Source organism: Phasianus colchicus, chromosome 2 (genome assembly GCF_987193195.1).
Source record: "Phasianus colchicus chromosome 2, bPhaCol1.hap1.1, whole genome shotgun sequence".
Lineage (NCBI taxonomy): Eukaryota > Metazoa > Chordata > Aves > Galliformes > Phasianidae > Phasianus > Phasianus colchicus.
The window spans coordinates 49,820,898-49,844,370 of NC_143437.1; the positions used below are offsets into that span (position 1 = coordinate 49,820,898).

The 23,473-nt window shown below is 37.4% G+C and overlaps 1 protein-coding gene across 11 annotated transcripts in view; it reads right to left on the reverse strand.

Moving 5' to 3' along the window:
- Window positions 1-12,424: 12,424 nt before the first annotated feature.
- The window catches only part of IPCEF1 (interaction protein for cytohesin exchange factors 1), a 62,302-nt gene continuing 51,253 nt past the window's right edge, over window positions 12,425-23,473 (reverse strand). For all 11 annotated transcript variants that reach the window (XM_031611790.2, XM_090135620.1, XM_090135627.1 and 8 more), the window contains 2 exons: window positions 18,577-18,767; window positions 12,425-15,538 (listed from right to left, as the gene is read on the reverse strand). In XM_031611790.2, the coding sequence (XP_031467650.1) occupies window positions 15,338-15,538; window positions 18,577-18,767 (392 nt within the window). In that variant the 3' untranslated portion in view covers window positions 12,425-15,337. The remainder of the gene's footprint in view (window positions 15,539-18,576; window positions 18,768-23,473) is intronic.

The window sequence follows — 23,473 nt, forward strand, 5'->3', positions numbered from 1 at the left end:
AATTTTTTTGTAGAGGTGTTTTCTGTGTAGGTTGTTTGTGTGCCAAAGTCTCGCAGGATCATCTAGAACAACATGTTGGAAATTCAAGAGTTCTTCACTTATAAAGATTGCATGTTCCATAACTTCAAAGGGAAAATATTTCCTTCAGTGATCATTTACAGAAAAAAAAAAAAAAAAAAACTCCAAGCAACACCATTCTCTTTTCATATAAGAACTAGACTTTTACAATCAAAATGATGAAGTATCAGTTCACCTAATAGAATAAATGAAAGTATCCCATGCTGTTATTGGTAGAATTATCTCCAAAAAAGCATTGACTCTATTACTGTAAACTCCAGTGTGAATAGATGTACAGCTATAAGCTTGTCCGAGCTGGCACAGGCAACCAGTGAATTCTCTTTAGATTCCCAAATTTCAACTGCCCTGTCAGCAATATCTCAAACTTGGAAGTTAACAACAGTCCCTGTGTGAAGTGTTTGGAAGAGTTAGCAAATCAGAGCTGACTTAAAAGAAAAGTTACATTTTGATAGAAATAATTAACCAAACACGTTTGTTTTTCTTACTAACTTAATACAGTCTGCATTTCCATTTTGTGTTAGCCAGTAATACACATGAAGATTTATGAAAGAAACATCGTACTGAAGTAAATATCATCCTAGTAAATGTCATCCTATCTGGTTTTTAGTATGGAAAATAGAGATATCCATGTAGATAACTTGTGGTGCAATAGTATTTTCTAGCCATTGTTTGTTACTTGCTTTGTAAATAAACCATCACTAGTTAAGTGGGGGAGCGGGGCAGTGTACCTAAAATACAACTCTATGGAACAGGGTTTTCTTCTTTTTATTTCTTATTTATTTCTTACTTTCACTGTTAAAATCTGTGTAACAGTATATGCTTTTAGTGTGAAATCATTTGTCTCTGCCTTGGACTATGTAATAAAGACTGAAGGCCGAATCCTTGTGAGTTGTAAAATTGAAGTAATACTATTCTTGTTTCTTGTTTCAGTGTGATGTGGCTAAATATGTATATCAGCATAATATGAAACTAGACATAGCAGAAGTGCCTTTTTTCCATTTTCTGTTGAAAATTTTGCCATGCTGTCATGGAGATTCCATATTTAATTTTGTATTAGTCTAGCAAGATTTTCTCATGGTCATCACTGAAGTTTAAACCAGATCTGTCATCTTCTAACTTTAAAAAAGCATGGGATAGGAACTTGAAAAGAAATTGGACGTCTTCTTTTGCACTACACAGCAGTATTATTTAATGAGAAGAACATAAACTAAAGAAGAGATGCAAATTAATTAGAGCTGTCTAACAGCACTGATTCTAGCAAGATCTGAACAGTCTATCATGCTAACATACAGGAAGCTGAAATACAGTGAACAAGTATTGGAAAAGTCTTCAAGAGTAAATCAGGAAGAAAACTAAGGTCATAGTTTAATGTCTAGTTTGAAGTACCTTAGCTGTTACAGAATTTGCATAATGAGCTGAAAACATCATTTCTGTACTAAGAATGTAACAAAGCTCATGGGTAAAATCCCTTGACTTGCCAACAGCCTAAAATTTGAAAAGATATTTTAGGCTTCTACAGTCCAATAATTAATTGAGCAACCTGACTGTAAATATTTTTAGTAGGACTAATGTTGTTGTAGGCATAATGGTCTAAGGATATGAGGAAGCAAATTTTATTAGCAGAACATTAGAAAAAATAAGTTAAATGCCCTGTTTGTTTATCGAAAGACATGGATGTTCGCTGGCAGTGCTGTGGAGAAAGTATCAAGATGTTACGCAATCTGTGTATCTTCATTGTAATCCTTTAATAAAAATGCTTCTGTTTCTTGTGTACTTGCACATACTGTATTCAGATCACAGTATATATTGATTATCATACCCTTTTTTAATAGTTCAGCTCTAGAAAATGCTGTGCTATCAATCAATACCAACACATCAACTTGGAGGTTCTTGGATTAATTATCTGACTGCAGTAAAGAACACCTACCTGAAAAAGGAGGACATGCAGATAGCTCATTTCTTTCTAATAAGAGGCATACATATCCATTCCTATGATTCTGTAATGCATACACACAGAATGCATAGTACAGCACACAGGGCCTCAGCAAAGTTTTATATATAGAAGAAAGCAAATAAATCTTCAATATTAATGGCCCTTCTGTATGTCCCTTATGCATACAAATTTCTTGATGAGTACAAGTGAGCTAAAGCAAGCCAGCAGCTGCTCTCAGCCTGTTCCCAGCCTATGCAAGTCCCTAGAAAACCCTGTTGTCCTCAAGGAATTTATCTGCTGCCACCAGTAGTCCTACTGGCCCAATGACACAAGGCAACAGAATCCCAAAGCAATCCCAAAGCAAAACTGCATTAAACCCCATGTTCCACTTGTCTCATAGACACCATCAAGCCACAAAACAATTGAGCTTAGCAAAACACATGCTGATATCAGGAAAGGACTGGAAGGTAATGTGAACATACCACAGTACATTCACTTCCCAATGACATATTTGGATGTAGAAGACATTAGTAATAAGTCAGTTCACTGTGTCTGAACTGTGGAGACTGACCTGAACTGTGATGGACAGTACTGGCAACTCAGCCAGCCTTCAATCTTACTGTGATTTTCTCTGCAAGGAAGAAAAATGAAACCTCACAATACCAACTAAGAACTTCCCTGATGCACTATTTACATCTCAGACAGACAGCAGGGCTAATCCTATTTATGATCCTAGGTACAATGTAAGAACACTGCACAGATCCTCCATAAAACATAGCTGACCTCTGGGATGTAGAGCCACATGCAGTCCCCAAAAGGCCACAGCAAAATGACTCATCAGATTAAGGGCAGTACCTGATGTTTTTCTAAGCACAGGAATCTTTACAGCCATTCCATACTCCTAGTCTCTTTGTTATACTTCACAGTAAGGATCAGCACAACTATAGGTAGACCTGCATTCAGCTTCTGGTTTCAACATCAAATTAATTTCTCAGAAACAAATGCAGTTTTGGAGTGATGTGAAATGGTAAGTTAAATCCCTAAATGCTGCCTTTGTGAGAACTATAAATGTAGCATGAACATAAAACACAGACATTTATTGTGCATTACTCCAACTAATCACTTCTAATTCAACATCCTTTTCTGGAGTGCACACAAATTTGCACGTACCCACAGATGCTTGAATAAAAGTGCATGATTGAATGTTCACAGTATCTTTTGCTGTATGATACTTTTTATAGATAATGTTTTACTTCACTGTTATTTTCATCATCATTACAAAGGGAAAAACAATAGTTCTCTTTTCACTTATCAAAATCCCAAAAAGGAACATCAGTTACAATAGTAGAGACTATGCATTTAACAAGAATAATCTAGAAAGGAACACAAATGGAAAAAAAAAAAAAAAAAAAAAAAAGAAGAAGATTATGCAATAAGCAGAAGATTGTTGTTATGTTGGGCAAGAAAGAGCGGTAGGGTCACTGAGTTTTCACCAGACAGCAGGTAGTATAGCAACTACAAAGCAAAGGCAGAAATTTTAAAGAAAAAAGCAGGGGGAACATAGGAAGTGTTCGAGGAGAGGGAGAAGCTTAGTTACAGCAGCCTGTGGAGGTAACCCCCTACATGACTGCTAAAAATTTCCATGATGGGTTTTATTCAATTGTAGGTATTTCTGATTTCACTAAATTTCCATACACTGCTCTGGTTGTTCTGTGGGTTTATGTGGTTTTGTTTTGTTTCCTTTCATTTTGTTTTGGTTTTTGGCTTTTTTGTTTGTTTGTTTTGTCTTTTTTTCCCAGTCACTTCTAAGTTATATCATACTCTTGATGTATGTTTGTTCAGGACCTGTAAGAGATTTGCTGAAGTTTTACAGTGATTATATAAAATTTACTGCTATTAGTACTATTTCTTTAAAACAAAAACACCTTGAAGGTGAAGAACAGGGTTTTGCTCATCCCTTACAGGTGGATTCATCAATCCATAGATTTGAAGGCAAAAAACAAATGCTACGATCTTCTGTTACGACTTTTTACATAACCACTCTGCTAGATTTTATATTGCCTTTGGATAACTATAGCTATAGTGTAATCTAGACCACTGTGTAATGAAAAAAATTGAATGATGTAATCTTGCTAATTTTACTTTATTTTTTTAATTTTATATTTTATTTTAGGGATGGGAGAGTGGTGTTCCTAATTTAATAAGTTTAAAGTTCAAAGATCCCATTACATCCCCATGATACTTTGGTTCAAAACATATATCTGCTACATGTTTTAAAAGTGAAGCTACTTGAACTGGGCAGTGGTTCACTTTCTATCTATTCTGACAATTTTTGTGGGAGTTCAAGGACTGCCTGCTGTTAGAAACCACGTCCATGCATATGGGATTTTTTTTTTAAGTTTGCGCTTGTAAGATACAGTTCTTACAGGGATTAATTTGATCTTTTCTCTTGAGTAAAGTCAAGGCAGAGAGGCAGGCTCTTTCAGGGCAATCCAGAGCATTTACCAGCTGGGTACTTCATCTGAATCAGGATGACATTCAACATCATTAGGAAAAAAACAGATCATATCAAAACCTCCCTAATTCTCTGAAGAAATTAAATGAGACATTTTGAATTTCTCCGTATTCTCCATATAAGGCACAGTTTTCACATTTCTACTCATGGTGCATTACTTACTGTCAACCAGCCATCTTCTCAATGTTGGTGTAGAGAACCAAAGTTCCACACACATGCATGTCATTTCACTAATGTATTCATATACTGACCACTGTCCTTCCTGAAAAACACATATTTATGGGAGCAATGTTCATCCAAGGATCATATTCTCCGAGGGCTTTGTTTACTTTACCAGTATAATCCCAGTAGCTCCTACTCGTTTAATTGTTTGCTGTTATCTATGAAGGTGCCACAATTATCTTCCTTTAGCATATATTTTTGTTCCCAAATCCGTGACTTAGTATCAATGTGTGTTAAGACATACACAGATGAATTCAAGGAGCATTTAAATGTGAGTTTAAACATGAAGTTGAAACAAACTCTTCAATCTCTTTAAAATTATTCTACTATTAAATAATAAGAAGATATATATTTTAATAAAAAAAAAACACCTCAGTTAGCTATTCACATCCAAATTTAAAACTTCCACCGCACATCTAGTAGACAGAAACACAGACAGTGTGTCTGTGAATGTGTAATTATGCTGCTAATTCTCCTGATACATTATACAGTGAACACAGAGTGTCTATGCCATCTCTACAGCACAGCTTGTTTAGGAGCAAAAAAAAGCCTTCCCACATCTGAATTTCCAATGACAGAGATAATGATGGCAATATTAAAAGACAATGTAAATGCTATATCAAGTACTTTAAAAAAAAAAATTGTCTTGAATTGCTCTGCAATGAACTGTATTATCCCAGAGGCCATAAACACAGAGGGAGATTATAGTTATTAGTGTCAGCAATAGAAGGCCTCCTGTTCAGAATTCATTTATGGATAACGCTTGTCCTCCCAATTAACAAGAAATTCATGTTAATACATGAAATTCTGATCCATCACAAGTTAATACCATCATTCTCCATTTCTTAATTTGTACATCTTTCAGAGCATGAGAGTTTGACTGTTCTAGACATCAGACACCCGACTTTTGTTGATCCACCAAGGCCTTCTTATCCTTGGGAGGAACTGAGAAGAATGTTTTCTTCTGATGCTTCTTACTAACATCAGAAGAAAAGTAGAGATTAACACAAAAAGTGACGAGAGAAAACAGAAATGCAGAAACAACTGTGAATTAGGGCATACCTTGAACCCTGGTTTCATATTCTTTTATCTTCTGCTTCTTTGAAAAGACAGGCACAAGAAAATACTCCAAGTAAAGCATGCGAACAATTAAATTTTAAGAGCATGCATCATATCTGCACTATTGACAAAGCCAAGCAAATATTCACTAAGAAGGTTGAGTATGTACATTCACAGACCCATTAAACAATTATATAGAATTGGAATAAAACTCAAGGAGGAGGGGAGTTGAAAGTTATGGTTCTGTATTTGGTTAAAATTCAGTGAAAACATATGAAAATACAAGTAGTTTCACCTTCATTCTATTTGTAATAAACAGTCTGAGAAAGAGAATATTTTGATGTTCAGGAGAAAAAATTGAGTCAAATTAGGAGCTGCATACCAAAGGAGGGTACATTGTCCATCTTGTTTTCTTGGTTGGAGACTTCAGTGTTTACAATGTCATATATAATACAGTATAGTATATAATGTATTTTCCAATCAGTTGTCAGTCCTGCCACAAGAGCAATCAGTTTGATCCTAGATAACGTAGGGAAAAGTTGTTTTTATAAAAAACAAATATTGAAAGGAAGCTCGTTAGCTTGTAGGAGAAGGCTCTCAAGAGAACTCAGCAGAACATTAATATCATAGTTCCGAGAAAATCAAATAACTTAGATGTGAGTCACCAGTAAAATTATTGAATTGCCTTTGGATAACTATAGCTAATTCTTTTTATATTATTTTTTCAAAACACAGGCCCTATACCTAAATTTTTGTTGTTGTTGTTCAAAAATCAGTAAATGACAAGTAGCAAGAGAGGCAGAAACACTCCGTAGGGGACTGTGGCTGCAGACAACCTACATTTGGGCAGAGAAACAACCAAGGTTACCACAGGAATATTTGGACCACTGTGGTTGTAGATTATTTCCAGAAAACCTGAATCCCAATGTGTAAATTTGCAATGAAGTAAGCAAAATATCCCTGAGACTGGACTGGTTTACACTCATATGGTTGCATGGTTTGTGCAAATGTATCTCCAATTGCACACAGCTATATTTTGGCTTGAGAAGAGACAAAGTCACATAATCAATATCTGGTTTATGAAATCTAACTCTTCAGTTAGTAAGCAGTGGTTATCATCATGTCTAGGATGAAATTCCTCTTGACAGAAGGGATGCTTGAAAAGGAAATCTCTAACTTTCCTCTTGCTGTAGATGCCTTTCCCGCAACAAATCATAATCAGTCCTCGAGATATGAAAAATACAATGTCATCATTGACTGTCACAGTCTACATTGGCAACCCATGTCATCACCTTTTTGATTAGTGGAGTGGAATGCTGAAATTAATTCACATAGCAGCTCTCTGTAGTAGGCACTTATCACCATGTTAAAGATGGGGTTGAATCACTGGATAGGATGATTTAATCAAAATCATATTATCATCTGTGAATGGAAAACAAGTTAGGTACCTCAAATGTACATTCAAACTACCCTCTAAGCTTTGTCATAGGATAATAATACAGATCAAGGATAAGAAGGACATTAAGAGGATAATAATACAGATAAAGATACAGATAATAATCTGCACCTTTACTCTTATTATGCCAAACCAAAAGCAACTGTAGGGACAAATTTCAGTCTACCCTGGACTTCCTACATGGAATTGATCCCATTTGATCATGGAGGACCTATAATAGAGATCCTAAATTATTTTTCTCCTGAATTCTGATATGTTGTAAGCCTGCATTCAATCACAAGTACCTTCTTAGTAGACACCAGGTTTTGCTAGAAGCAAAGCAAAGATTGGTGCATGATGCAGTGCTCTCTGACATCTGTGACCTCTTATACATCCAGTATTAACTCAAACTTTCTCATCTTAACTTCAAAACTATCACCAAAACCAGCCAACATGAGATACCTGATATATTTCTACATCTGGAATTTGTTCCCAGGGGTTATTTCATGCTCATATTTTTGTATGACTAGTGCTGCCACCCAAATTCTATCTTCATCACTCCTCTGAACCCCCAGTTTTCCCATCTTTGTTTAATAAGTGGGATGTCTGCCCCCATTTTCAAGACATTTGTGCAGATGTTTTCTTGCTGCCTCAGCCCTGAGTACTCTGACCTGCTTCTTCCAGCCAGTGTCAGCACCATAATTCATCCTTTTTCTTGTATTAGAAACCTATTTTGGAAACAACTCATAAGGCGTAGCCACCTGCAATTCTTCAATTTATTATCAGCGAGTTTACTAGAATAAATAATTTCACAGCAAATAAATAATGCTCTTGATGAAATATCACATCAATCTGGAAAGGTGATATTTGTGTTTTACAGCAGTACAGAATTTTATTCATGGCTCCTTCTGGCATTTGTAGAGTGAAATTCTCAAATCATACAGAAAAGAACACCACCACCTGGGCCATTTTCACCACTGCTATAATTTAGGAACTTAAGTGCTAGCCAAGAATTCACTGCCTGTAATATAAATAAGAGTTAAGAAAATGCACACCTTAGAAATGTACCCTATACTTTAGCAGCAGATCTATAAGAACACAAATAATCCAGTAGATGATTGTAAAATGGCTTCCTTTGCAAGGGCAATGACAGCGGAGATGCTTCTAAATTTTAATCTGTTTTTGTGTGCCATATCATCATGGCTATGGCTTTGGGTTTTACTAGACTGAACAGATATTACATGCCATTGTCCTCAACATCACCATATGAACATTTTTGACAAAACAACCTATGGCTTTTCAACTCTGATTTTTTAGGGTGGTCTACAGAGCTAGCTGAAATTCACTGATGTTAAATAACTAGATAATAAAAATCATCCACTCTGAGATATGACTTTAATGACAGGTTTTGTCTCCCATTCTGAATGTAATCATTTCCTTTCCCCACCCAGAAATATCTTCCCTCTCTTTCTGACATCCACTTTGGCATGGAACATTTTCCTCTTTAGACTGCACTTTGCTTGAATTTACTGCTATTGTTTCAGATCTACAGTGGGCTGGTGTGCCAGACAGCATCTCCACTTTCGCACCTGCAGTAACCACTCTCACCTCATCTAGAACTTGCTCTACAGGAAAGCGAGACCATCACATCTACAGCAGTAATACAATCACTTCCCCTCTCACGTGTGATTATGTACATTTATATTTTGCTTGCCATCTCACTGACAGCCAGCAGGCTGTGCTAAGGGATCAGTTTTCGCTATCAGAAAAAATGCTGAGAACTGTTTGCAGGGCAATGTATTTTCCCAAAGGCACTACAGAGAGAACTTGCATGTCTGCCAGAGATAGGCACCTGTCTGCCCAGGATTGAGAAGAGGAAAGATATACATTTACACCTCAAAATAAAAGAGCAGCTTGTTACCATGGACAGCATTCCATGTACTATCAGAGTTTGTATCACACAATTTTATATATCCTCTAGTAACGACAACTAAAATATTTCTCGACCACAAAATGATAATACAGGTATTTTCCCCTTAGCCAGCAGTAAGTACTTACTTACTTCCAGCCAATGATAACATCAGAAGAATTATAAGCCCTTTCCAAAAAATGAAATGATCAAACACGACAAGTCAGATGCCAGGAATGGATCTAGATGGCCATGTCCTCTCTTTGTCACTGGTAAAGATATCATCTTCAATCCCACTGACAAAGTCTGAATGCCAAGGAAAACCCAGTATTTTTATTTTTTATCTTTAAGCTAATATAAAACAAGTACCTGAATCGTAATGAGAAATTTTATTTCTCTTTTTATAGAACTTCAGAAACTATTATATATTTTGTGCTACAACAGGAGGGTTCTCTCATATGCCTGCATATCAGAATTCCTCTCATACCAGAATTTCTGCAGCAAGTATGCAAGTAAAGATCGTAAGGAAACAGTGCTGGTTTTTGTAGGATTTTGGCTTACATACCCAGAAATAAAGGAGGCAGCAGAAACACTTGGGTCTGTGTGAAGCAGGGAAGGTAAAAGCACAGGCTGAGGTCATATTAAATCTCACTTGGAATTTGGTGCCTCATGTTGTTTTCACAACCACATGTTGCAAAGTAAAAGAAAAACAAAATCAACACTTGGAGAAAGTAAAGCTTTGTGGGAAGCAGCATCAAGATAATGCTCTCCTTCTAAGAGGAAGAGGTCCCCTTCTTTTCTCCCACTTACTCAGCTCTCTCTTCCTTCTTCGCCTGCCCACACAATACATCTTCCTCCCTTATAACAGCTCTGGCAGGTACTGAACTTCTCTATAAGCCAATGTTACTCAGTATTGCCATAGAAAATTATCCATCTTGTTGGGTTTGTTCCTTGCTGCCTGACTCTACTGAGCTAACAGAGGTGCCAAAAGATGAGCAGAGCAACATGAGGCAACAAGTGGGAGCATGTAGGATGCTGGGGGAAGAGAGAAGGACAGAGTGCAGTTCTTTCTGTGCAGCTGTAGAGATGAGCTCACTTCGTAGGAAACGCACCTCTGTGGTGTTCTGTCTGCTTGGCCTGGCCAGCTAAACTGAAACTTTTGACAAAGATCCCAGTTCCTTCTTAATTGAAACTGGCTGCACTGAGAGTTGAAAAAATCCAGCCATGTCTCACACCTTTCAGAAGAAACTATAAAGCATGAGGTATCCTTCCTTAGTGGTAGCTACAGCAAGCAATGAAAGAGAATTAGCTAATTTAAAAACAGAACTCCCAAAACTGCATTGCCAGCCAGTGGAAAGCATCAGTCAAACCACTCCTTGATTCTTCCTGGCTCCAAATTACTCAGTTTACTATTAATAATAGTCCCAAGGAGAATTTACTTGTTTTTAGGAACCAGCAGGTCTTATCTTATTGTGTAGCAGCAAACTGAAAAATCTGCAGTGAAAAAAAAAAATAGGCTAAGCAAAATACTCCCTCGTTTCAACTTTAACTGACAAGTGCAAACATAAGGCTCTCATTCCCCAAGCTGTGAGCATCGCTACATTAAAATCAAGTCACACATGTGGGCAACAAGCAGTGAAAAGGCAGTGCTGAGTTCAAACACTGTGCCTTGAGTTCGCAACTAGTGAATAAAATAGATTTAGAAGAGAAAGTATTAAATTGGTACCTTCCTACTGCTGCAGGCCCTGTCCCTGCATAGTTGATATCCTTGCAGGTATTCCTTTAGGTATGACTATCCCTGTCTACACAGAGTTTAATGGAGTAGGCTCATCAATTCCTCTTTTTAGCTGTTTCTCAACACTGAAAGATTTACACGACAGCACTACCATTATTACACACACATGGCATTTCATCAGGAGAGTAATTATGCCAAGCATTCAGGATTAAAGTGCCTAAATATTTCCTAGATTAGCATTAGTCTGTTTTCACGTGATAGAGAAATGCTTTCCAATCTTCTTTTCTTTATATTGAGGTGGGATAAGTAAAACAATCATAAGCAACTTCAAGGTCCAGAATAATGTGTGCAGGTCCTAAGGCATCTAGGACCCAGGGAGCACTGGAATTCATACAATTCCTAAGATACAATCTAATTATATAAGCAGTATGCCCTTTCAAAATGCAACAAACCTATATTCTCAAAATGGACCTCATATATACCAGGTGGGATGGATAAGCTCCTGACGTTGTGGTAGCTAGAATGGTTTCCCAAGGAAATGAATTTTCAGTGTTAAAGGCTGAGTAACCTGAAATCAGACATTTCATGCATTAAAGTAATGCATTAAGGATGATGAACTTTCAAGGAATTACGTGCATATTCTATTTTTAAGTTTCTGCCATCTCATAAGCCACTCCCCTAGATTTTTACCACAAAGAAATGAAATAAAATAGAAAAACAATTATTTTTCCAGAGCTGACAGATTTTGCATCTTTACTCACAGCAAATTTCAAGACATTTAGTACTCTCTTTAACACCTATCAACCTTTTTTTCCATGTTGGATTGCCTAGCTTTTGGCAAGTTTAATTCCTGTCACTTTTATGCGCAGAAACAAGAATTTCATAGATCATAGCTGAGAAAATTTTGGTCCTGTTTGCCACCTCCATTTTTCTTTCATTTAGTAGAGGACCTAGTTCTTGAAAAATAAAGAACATGGAAGCTTGGAGAATATCAAAATAGGATAAGTCAAATGTTCAAGGAAATGCTGAATGACATCTTAAAATGTCTGCTGCTTCAAAATGTCTCACACGAAACAGGAAATACCATTCTGGCACTATTACTACAAGAAAACCACTTTGGTTTCCTGCTAACAGAAAGGCATTTCTTATATAAATAAGGCTAGCACAGGCTCTCATTGCAATTAGTCACTCCTATGTCACCAAAATATATAGGGAGGCGGGGAGGGGAAATTTCCACCACAGCTCAAGAATTTTCCTTACACGGATTTCCTTGATACTTTAAGAGACAGAAAATACAACTTTTTATATTAAGTTTGTAGTAGACAAGTAAGCTCACAGGCTTCCATATGAGACACAGCATGCCTATACTTCTTTTTTTTCTAGTTATAACTGATTTTAAATTCCCACATTCTACATAGTTTTAAGCCAAATATCACCTCTTTTTTTCCCCCCCCACATTCCTGACTGACATGAAGCAATTTTTTTTTTCCCCATACGAAGGTTTCCTTCAAAAAGAAAATTATCTCTAGAAAAGGAGGTTGTATTACATAATTTATTCCTGTTTCCACTGGAACCCAGTATTGAGTAAATCATCAGAACTATATGCAGAAACAGTTCTCAAACCCAGCATGACACTTTTCCTATCTTAGGCAAAGAAACGTGATCTCAACTCACTCTGGTAGCTCATGAGATCTACAGCCCCAAAACAGAGAGATTTGTTTTCCAGAAAAGCTACCAGAGACAGTCTTAACACCTCTCCACAGTATGATGCAGTAATGCAGTCCTTCCAAACTAAGACAAACAGAATTTATGCTCAGGTACCAGTTATCCTAAGTATGACTGAGCAGAGCAAACAGTTGTCCAAGCTTCTCCTGCTGACAATGGCTCCCCATCACATCCACCAGTTGCAGCCATTGTCCCACGCATTGTACTTCTCCATCTGTGTCTCTCACATTGCTGAATGGATGAACTGATTGATGAATCCAGGTGAAAAATGTTGCGTTAATTAATAATGCTAGAAAATTAATCCCATTTTATTAACATTTTCACTTCTTATTTCTCATGCTTTCCATTTGTTTGGTGTCTAAAAAGCAGCTGAAGAGAATGGAGAGAATACTGCACTTGCATAAAAAAACATATATTTTTCTTGAACACATAGGAATTCTCTAAAATAATATCTCAATTAGAATTAACCCTGATCAATAATTTTCTGCTCTTTTCTAAGAGGGTGATATAACCCATCCTGAGATTTCCAAAAACTCAATAGCTCAACAATAATTACCTACTGACCATTGGAAAGAGAGTAGTTTAAAATTATTTTAGGCTATTTTATCTAATGAAAACAAATAGCAGAATTCAGGAAGTCTGAGGACATTTGTCTCTGCATTTATGAAACCTGTTTTGCTTATCATGGTATAAACTGTGTGAAAAACATGGTATAGGCTCCCTACTTCTTTCCATAGTGTGATTCAAACCTACTTCAGCAAATGGAGTTGGCTAGGACTTTATGCAGAACTGCAGGGCACTGACTAGTCCAGTGTAGTTCAACAGAACAGTTAAGCATGTGTTTGTTCTTAAGATCTAACTATCGAAGATGCTTTTGAAGAGAAATTGTATGTACATGCCTTGCTTCTGCACAGTAAGAAATCATCACTTATACGATGGTTTCCTAGTAATATTAGCTTTTGAACAACCTCAGGTTTTTACCTGCTCCCCCATTTAGTCATTGCTACCCGCTTCCAGGTATCATCTAACTTCTGATCCCCACCAGCAAACTAACTCCAGTTATTAAGTCCTATGCCAGCATTGTTCCTGACTCTCATACTCCTAAAACTATTTATAATTGAGGCAATGATGCAATCCTGAGTGCAGCTCTGCATTCAACCAGCTACCATCTGCTCAACCCTTCTCCAGTAATGTCTGTATAGAGGAAACCTGCTGACTGTTAACACTGCGATATCAACAATTGGAAGTACTGCTAAGTAGGCAGAAAATATTTCATGTTACTACTATTTGTATTCTTGATCAAGAAACCAATAAAATATATCTCTGATAAGAACAGGTGAATATGCTGTATTTTGCTTTAAAAAATAAACCCCGTTAAAAACTAATGACAGTATCTTCACAAGATAGCAAACAGAAGAGCAGATTCCCACAGTACTTGTAGTGGCATCAATTGGACTATCGTGGGTTAATTCTTGCTTTTCAAAACTCTGAAAAGTTCCTCCTACTTGCATTAATGCTGAATATGGAAAGGCAAAAAACAAACTCCTGCCTTAAAATACACGGATTTTCTTCATCTGAATCACAAAGCTAGGTTGAAAACAGAATAAGCAGTTACAGTAGAAGTATCAAGGTACTCTCCATTCAAGAGCCCTTACAGTGATTCATACTGGAACAAAGAGGCATTTCAAGTCAACATGCAAGCACTCTCACCTAAGTGAGTCTGGTCCACGTGATCCTATCAACATTAGGAAATTCAGCATATATAAATATATAAATAAAACATATATACAGTACATAGTCACATTCATATAAGCCATAAAATGACATATATTTACAAAAACATTTGCAGCTATGCTTTATGTTTTCAGTTCCACATCAGAAATTTAAGTTTTTAGCTTCTGCCTTGCAGACTTGATCGTCTTGCTTGATTTGAGAGTTTGGAATGAACTTGTATCCTACCTACTCATGCTTCTTTAAAATATGAAAGAAGCAAGTAACCATCCAGGAAGTTCTGCCAAATCCATAAGAGAAGTTGAAATATGTTTTGAGGTATTATTTACCTCACTGAAGAGCGATTTACATGTTACCAAACACAGAGAGATCTTCTGTTCTTGAAGAATGGCAGTACTTTGGTCTGGTCCATAAATAAATGTCAATGTCATACAACATGAGGCATAACAAAACTGGGTGCCTGACAGTGGTGTGTAGTAAAAATTTATGCATAATTTCTACTCAATTTGTCTTGGTTTAGACTGGTAGAGCAGTCAAAGTGAATGAACGTAGAGATGGAAAAAAATTTATAAATTTTGAGTTACCATACAGGGTCAAAAGGTAGATAGAAGACTACATACTGTTGGCATTGTTGTAGCTTCTTTTATCAGTAAGTTCAATGATTAACAAAACCCCAAGGATCTGACAATTATACAGTCCATATTATACATCACTGTGATTTCCAGGAATTGCACATATGCCACTTACTTCTCCCAGTATGGAAAAATATTTGTTCACTTCTTCATGAAATATTCGTCTTAACCCAAATTCAGGCATCCTTTTTTTTGATTTAGAGGAATTTACAAAAGGAAATAAAGTTTTGGAGAAGGGGCTGTTTAACTTATGAAGAACACTTGACAAAAAAAACCCAGCCTCACAATGCAGCAGTTTAAAGTGTCTGTGTGTGAAGACTCTTGGGGAAAAAAAATCTTGCAGTCTACTGTCAATCCATGGCTTCATATAGCACTTTCGGTGACAGGCAGTGCAGTTGTCTCTTGCTCCTCGCTGTTCTCTGTAGACACATCCTGGACCTCCTGTTGCTGATAGATGTCTTGAACTAGCATGATGTTTGTGTTCCTCCACTCTCTGTATTTCATCGCCGTCAACTTTGGGTCCTCTAACAACTGGTTAATTGTAGCCAAGTCATGTTCCTTACACTAGGAAGACATCAAGAGTTATTTCTCATAAACGCTGTCAAGATCACCATCTATAACAAATCACCCTTGGAACATTACAGAACCATGTCACAGGGAGATGGCCAATGATCTATTCTCTTGGCAACTTTTTATAATCAAGGTTATTGAAGTCAAGTCCACAGGAAGAATTCCTCCTGGTTGAAGGGGAGATTATGATTTTATGCAGTTTTTTTGTTTTGTTTTGCTTTTATAGGATTCTTAGCAAAACTTTATGAATGAAAAGTTGAGAAAATTAGACACTGGTAAATTAATTTGTATGCTGGCAGTGTAGCCTGTAAGTAGTTAGTGTACATGTGGGTGCTAATACATTAGTCACCAGATCTTAACAAATCTGGCTTCTACATCCAGACAGGACCAGCTTAGACTGTATAACGTGAATACCCTGGTTCAGTTGAAAGACAGGGGCAATCATGTCATGATACAGGGAGACTAAGAAACTGGATGTCACAGAATCACAGAATGATTGAGGTTGGCAGAAAGCTCCAGAGGTCATTTGGTCCAACTCCTACTGAAGCAGGACTGCCCAGAGGAGGGTGCCCAGAATCACATTCAGGCAGCTTTTCAATAACACCAGGGATGGACAGTCTACCATCAACATGGGTAACCTGTGCCAGTGCTGTTACCCCAGAAGCGCTCATGTTCACATGGAACTTCCTGTGCTTCCTTTTATGCCCACTGTCCCTTGTCCTCTCACTGGGTACCACTGAAAATAGTCTGGTTCTATCCTCTTTACACATTCCTTTCTTCTCTACTGCCAAGTGTTTCATCATTCCTGAGGACACTGTGCCTGCAATTGACTTCAATACACCTTGTCAACACACACACATTCAGAATACTTCCTGATTAAAGCAATAGGCTGCCCTCACATCCATATCCCACTGCTATTCTAATCAACTATCAACAACTCTAACCCCTCTGAACTTTTCAAGCAAAAAAAAAAAAAAAAATTATTAAGCTGTTGGTTTACATTGGTCCTATCTTTAAGACCAGTCCTTGTATGAGGGCTTCTGGCATCAGTATGTAGATACACTGGTAGCCTAAGAGCTAAAGAATAAATAAGGAAAAAGAAGGGAGGAGTATTTACAATGCACGTGGTGGCAAAAAGCCATACTGTGGATTTTTTCTGCAGCACTAAATCTATTTCCCACATTCATTAAGACTGTGATGCATTTGCACATAGCTTCTCTCACTTCTTAACAATCCAAAGTATGTCTTGTTAATGATATATCATGGCAGGAACATTTATCTGTTGTTAAAAAAATTGTATCAAAAGACCAAAATTAAGATCACACTGAATGTTGTATTAATCTTTTGCCTTAAAACTAAGAGGTTTCTGTCTAAAGCACTGTAAATATGGATGAGATGCAAAACTACTCTGATCTTGAAATTTCCAATAGATCATTTCAGATTATCTCATGTCTCACATTTTATGTTAATATGATTGACTTTAAAAGCACACCATCCTACTGATGCAAAGAATATAGCACATTCCTACTACAAGCATTTGCTTTTCAGACAGGCAAACGCTGCTGTGCATAGAACTCTGTTCGTGTCTCTCAGACACTGCACTATATTTGTCTTGTCAATACTCCAATCCCTTAACTTGAAGAAAGAAATCAACACATTTTATGCATTGTGAACAGTCCAAAAATAATTTTTCCATACTAAATACAAATGTAAGACAAGTCTAAGTTTATAGGCACTGTTAATCACAGTTTGTACAATACTCTTGGGTTAAATCATTGTAAAGCTATTCTCCTTGCTCATGTCTGACAGAAAGGCTTGCATTCAGATCCAAACTAATAAAATAGATTACTGCACAGCATACAACTCCATTATGTACTAACTAGTTCTTAGATTTATTAGAGAGATTCATATTAGGGAAAGACTTAGATACATGCTTCCATATTTGTTTTTCTGTGTCATAAAATAGGTATGTTTTTTAAACTTTCTGTTTTATAATAAGTTGAACTGCATTGCTGATGCAGAAGGATAATATGGTAGTACCATGTCATAGGAGACCCATTTATCTTGAGCAGAAACTTCACCAGGTCTCATATGGAGCCTGGAAGTCCTGAAGAAGGCAGAACAGCTGCATTCCAAATTGTCTTTTAGACTGTGTTTTCAGAAAGTTTAAGACAAGCCTGGGTGCCAAAGCCAAGCCTCTTGTTGCAAGTAATCACTGATTGCAATGATCAGAGAAGTTTTTATATGAACTTCTTCAGGGTGCTACGTCCGAAGCCAAATACACTTACCAAAGTATGATAATCAAATCCTATTTCTAGTGAAGCCCTTGGTTGGCCTTTACTCTTTCTCTTTAGAACTTAAATGTTATGGCTATGCTTTCTGTTTGATTGAATACCATTCAGAAGCAAGTTTTGAATTCCCATGGCATTCAAAATGATACTGGGTAAGCAGTCTCATAAATCTTCATATTCCAGACAAATTTATTGGCCTTTTCATGAAATGTTCCCTGAATCCCTCCACCCCTTCAGTCCACAGTACGTTTGCAACATAAAAGCAGGATGCTTTTGTTATTAAATATATTTGTTATAGGAGGTCTTTGCAAAAGCTTTGGCACATCCTGTACATTCCCCAGTAATCACAAAGAAAACTTTTCTGGCTCATGGTCATTTCTGTGTCCTTTATCAACAAGGTATTTTTTCTGCTCTTCCTTTTTTAGAGCTCCCTTGTTTAGGGTATTCAGCTGAGCTTGCAGGTTTCCCAGCTAATGAAGAGAGATGTTCTTTCTTAAATTCTCCAAATGGGCTGGAATTTATACAAAAGGGTCCCTTCTGAACTATTGCCTCTGCTCCCAGATCAAGTTTAACAACAAAACACAGACCACAATTCTGACTAAAAGAGAAAACAATTTCAGAAACCTAACAAACTCTCTGGAGCTTAAAGTAAATCTGTAATTAGAGTTTGGCTTTATTTTTTTTTTCAGCCAAAATATTTCTTTCTCTCAGGCTTTTCCTTGTCTCAGTCTGTAATCTCACCTTTAGTGTGCTGTTCAGCATTCGAATTTTGTGGAGTTTCTCATTAATGGAGGGGTTTTTGCTGCGTTTGATAAACGACTTCCTAAGCTCCTTCTTGGTTGACAACCGACGATCACCAATGGGAGACAGACTTGCTTGTTCTAATGACTTGTAAAGTCTCTCCATTTCATCATCATCACATTTTTCATGATCTGCAAAGTAAAAAATAAAGTGTGCATGAGAATATGAATATGGCAGCAGATAACAGAAACATTATGTTCAGCCATCAGAAATACTCAGCTAAGTCAAAAAGTAATGGTACTATAATCAAAACCAAGGGCAATTCTTAGGGTAATTATGCAGATGAGAATGACAAACAACCAAACTCAAATGTTTTTAACAATCAGGTTATGATCCATACAGATATGAGTATATGTTTTCACTGTTCAAGTGTTTCTTTAATGCTCTAAACATATCACAGACTTTGAATAACTGTCAGTAATGCTACACTTAAACAGCAAGCTAATTTGATAGCATCTACACCCATTTACCTTTCCCTTTCATGCTGCACACAGTTAAGCACACTTCTACCTAACAATATACAGGACAGATTCTGTTTGAAGTACCAACTTCTTGCCAGGTATTGATAATTATTGACAACACAGCAAAGAAATGAAACATTGAAATATGACAGAGGCTACAAGAGAGGATACCTAGGAAACAGATTAAAACAGGACACCTTGGGTCACCTAAAGCCTAAATCTCAAGCTTTACAGTGTACAGCACAAAATTTGCTTGCGGTGCCTTAGAGTAAAGCTGAATTACCCCCCACTCAATTGCTTTGACAGTAGTGAAGCTGCAGCACCATCTTCCATGTCAGAGAGGACACAAAAGGAAAAGTTAGCAAGCAGCTGAGAATTGAAGAAGACAAAATAAGATTAAAAAAAAAAAAAAAAAATGAAGCAAAGACATTTTTTCAGAATAAAACAACTTAAGAATGAACAATCAGGAGCTCAAAATGTGCCAAGCACTGACTGGGGCTTTTGGCAGAAGGCCATTTTCAGCAAAAGGCTGTACCACTTTTTCCTCAGAGCACACTGAAGTCTTTTCTATTCCAATATTTGCTAAAGGAAAATCTTAATGGTATTGGTGCTCTTAGGATGCCAGTGAGTCCCTCAAAAGCCACTGGGATGATTTTCATGTTTGTTACACTGGAGACAGTGGTTTCAGCTCTTCTTAAATGCAGCCTCCATGTGCCAGCTGAACTGGCACCATGTTTTTTCTTTTAATTGAAAGTTAAACATTGACTTTTCTAAATCATCCTTAGTCAGCAAACATAAGGAAAGTGTCCTCTTGCTCCCTCTTATTGCAGCAAAAACTTCTCCAGCTTCTAGTGCACTCAGAAAGGAGTCTGCTCCTTATCTTTTCCATGTTTTAAAAAGCACAGCATCCTCCTACATTCCTCTTTTTTTCTAAATATTTAGGTTATAAGAAAGGTTTATGACATGCTACAAATATTTGCCTTCACTCTGTTGCTGGCCTTTTTTTCACCACTTTGTGATTGTAAAAAGGCTGCTGTAATTTGACAAGGACTAAAAATAGCTTCCATCATTGGTACAGTGCAGAGAGAGAAAAAAAGAGAACTGTTGTATATTTAACAAGCTGTGGGAAATAGGGGGGAAAAAAAAGGAAAGAAAAAAAAAAAAAAAAAAAAAGCAAGCGTAAGGCATAATACACTGCAGTAGTATTTCCTGAAAACTGTTGGCTCATGCCATGAGGCTCGTAATTATAACTAGCTTCCTGCCTACTTACTTGTGATGAAGCAGCTGTTTGTTTCATTAGCCAGTTCCTGCACAGCCATGGCTCAGCCATGATGCAGACCTCACCCATCAGGACTGCACACAGTATCATTCACAGATATAAGCTGTTCTTTATCAGATATCCAAGAAAGAGCGTACAAACAGAAAATAATTTATTGACCAGACAAATACGAAGTCAGTGCTCCATTTATTTTTTGAGTCTAACTCACAGACCTAACCCTCAAAAAGTTACAAAGCAGCAAGCATGAGAAAATACCTCTCTGAACATGTTCCTTCTGTGTTAAGTACTCTTATATTTTCCGTGCATTTGTGGGTGAAGGTAAAGAGGACAGGACATTCAGCACAGAAAAAGAAGCAGGAATTGGTGTAAGAAGAACCTAGCAGAAGGCTCCTGCACTTAGCTCCTGTATTTTACAAGTTTGCAGCCTCAAAATTCTCTCCTATTACTTATTCTTCCACTACTCCCATTCCCAGAAAGAATCAGGTAATTTCAGAGGGAGAGGAAACTGTGGATTCTTCAGATAAAGTGTGGATAAAAGGAATGACAGTGAAGCAGCCAAACAAAATTTCAGGAAACAGCTGGAAAAAAGGGTGAGTGAAATCTACAGGCAGAGTGGAACCAGGCATGAGCCATATAATGCTTTGGTCTCCACCTCCATTTATACTGACGGGTAACAAGCTTCTTCTGTAACAAGTGAAGACTAACAAAATAGTATCTTAAAACCCTGCTTTGGTAAAGAAGATACTGTTGCTATTGACAGAGAGTACATCTGCCAATAAACTGTGGCCAGACTGTCTGACACCTGCATTTAACTCCTCTGCCCTGAGTTCCCCTGAGCTAAATTCAGAAAGTATACACCCATTTTTTGCAGGCCTGAAGCCGCTAGTGAGTGTACTAGTTTCATGGTGTGAATTTTAGGGAGAAAGAAGAGAGGCATTATGTCTAGCAATCAATAAACAAAATCAATAGAATGATCAGTGATTAAAAACAATAAAAAAATCATATTTCTTCTTACTCATAGAACTGTGCAGTGCAATACTTTACAAGCCTCTTAATGGAAGGAAAGTTAGCAGTGCACTACCCATAGATTGTCCCACAAAACACCTGAAATAAAATTAATGCTTGATAACAGAAATAAAGTAACATGACTCAAGGCTTAACATGGACTGGGATTTTTCTCTGGATTCAGACATTCACAGCACACATGCTCAGAATTCCATGTTGCTTTTTTTCCCTCTGCATCTCAAAACATACCACTAACTTGTCAATCAGCAAGTCTAAGAGAAAGCTCAGGCATTCACCTGGTCTGTATTTCTAGTCATAAATGATTCAGACTCCTATGAAATCTGGCCTGTCCAGGCCTACTATTGAACTGTTACAAAATATTTGCTTTCCATCACAAAGAGAATTCATGCAAAAAGCACATGGCACTCAAGCTCAGACATCAGTGTAAAAACAGATTTCTGTGTCAGGCTCACAAAGAAAAATGAGCTGCCCCTTCACTGAGTTTTATTAAGCTCATAAGATTTATGATGATGGATATATATAGTCTGCTAAACAACAACTTATGTTGCTGTGAAAGTAATGCTTCCTGTTTTTTTTTCCATGGAAACAACAGACACAAAGAGCACAGTTGCGCTATTAGATTGATTCTCAGCTACAAAACACTGGTTTTTGACAGTGCCACCACCACTAACATTTTTGCCAGGAATGAGCAGGAGCTGGTATGCCATACTTATAAAAATTTTAATGGCTGTCTGGAAAGTGGCTTGTCTTTCACCTTACTATCACCATTGATGAAACACAACACTCACCACCTCACTGTGCTCACATCCACTGTTCTATCTGCAGAAACATTAAGTAAGCATTAGTGTAATTAGTGCATTAGTAATCAGTAAGCATTAGTGGATGTCAATAGCTGTCAATTTTTTTTCCTCATGGAGGAAAAAAAAGTTCCATACCTTTGCTTCATATGCATTTCCATGTCAGATACCATTCTGTCATACTGTCCCCCCACTGCCATCTATTCCATGGCAACAAAATTTAATGGAATATTGGCTGGAAGGTTCAACCTCTACTGCCATACCATCTGCCTCTGATGTGATGGGCCAACATAATAAGATAGGAGGCATTACTTTCAGAGCAGTCTTCATTAAATGGGCACGTTAGTCCACACTAGTACTGCTCTGAAATGAGGTGCTGGAACGGATCCAGAGAAGGGCAGTAAGGCTTGTGAAGGGCTTGGAGAATATGCCCTACAAGGAGAGACTGAAAAAACTGGGGCTGTTTAGTCTGGGGAAACAGAGACTGAGGGAAGACCTTATTCTCTCTCCCAATATCTAAAAGGTGCTTACAGTGAGAGCGAGATTGGTCTCTTCTCACTTTTGACAGGTGGCAGGACAAGCGGAAATGGCCTAAAATTGTGCCAGGGTAAGTTTAGGTTGGATATCAGGAAAAACATTTTTACAGAAAGGGTTGTTAAGCGCTGGAATAGGCTCCCCAGGGAGGTGGTTGAGTCACCATCCCTGGATGTGTTTAAAAATTTTAAATCAGGGACATGATTTAGTGGAAGGCTGTTAAGAGTTAGGGTAGTATGGTTAGGTTGTGGTTGGACTCGATGATCTTTAAGGTCTTTTCCAACCTGAGCGATTCAATGATTCTATGATATAGCTCTCTTGACTCTGTTGAACTCCACAGGGGGGAAAGTGGAAAGGAACCAGGAGTGACCCAAAAAAAGTAAAGTCCTGTCCTGAGGTATTTTAACATTGCAGAGAAAGAGACTGTTTATGCTGGGACAATCAAAATGAAGTGATATTTCAGGCAGGCCAGAACTTTTTACAAACTCCGTTTCAAGAGGAATAAAACACATCTTTGTGGCTTAATGCCACAAAGGAATTTTCACCAATTTGGAATTTCCCTCTAACTAACAGGAGATACCACAGACAAGAGCATGTTGCCAGAGGCACAGCACATCAGTTTTGCACGCCTCAGCTTTCAGCTTCCGCATCCATGTCAGTCAACTTGCCACAGGTGGGAGATACTACAGTATAGACACTCCCCTCTCTGCAGCAGCAACACAGGAGCCTGTCTGAAATCT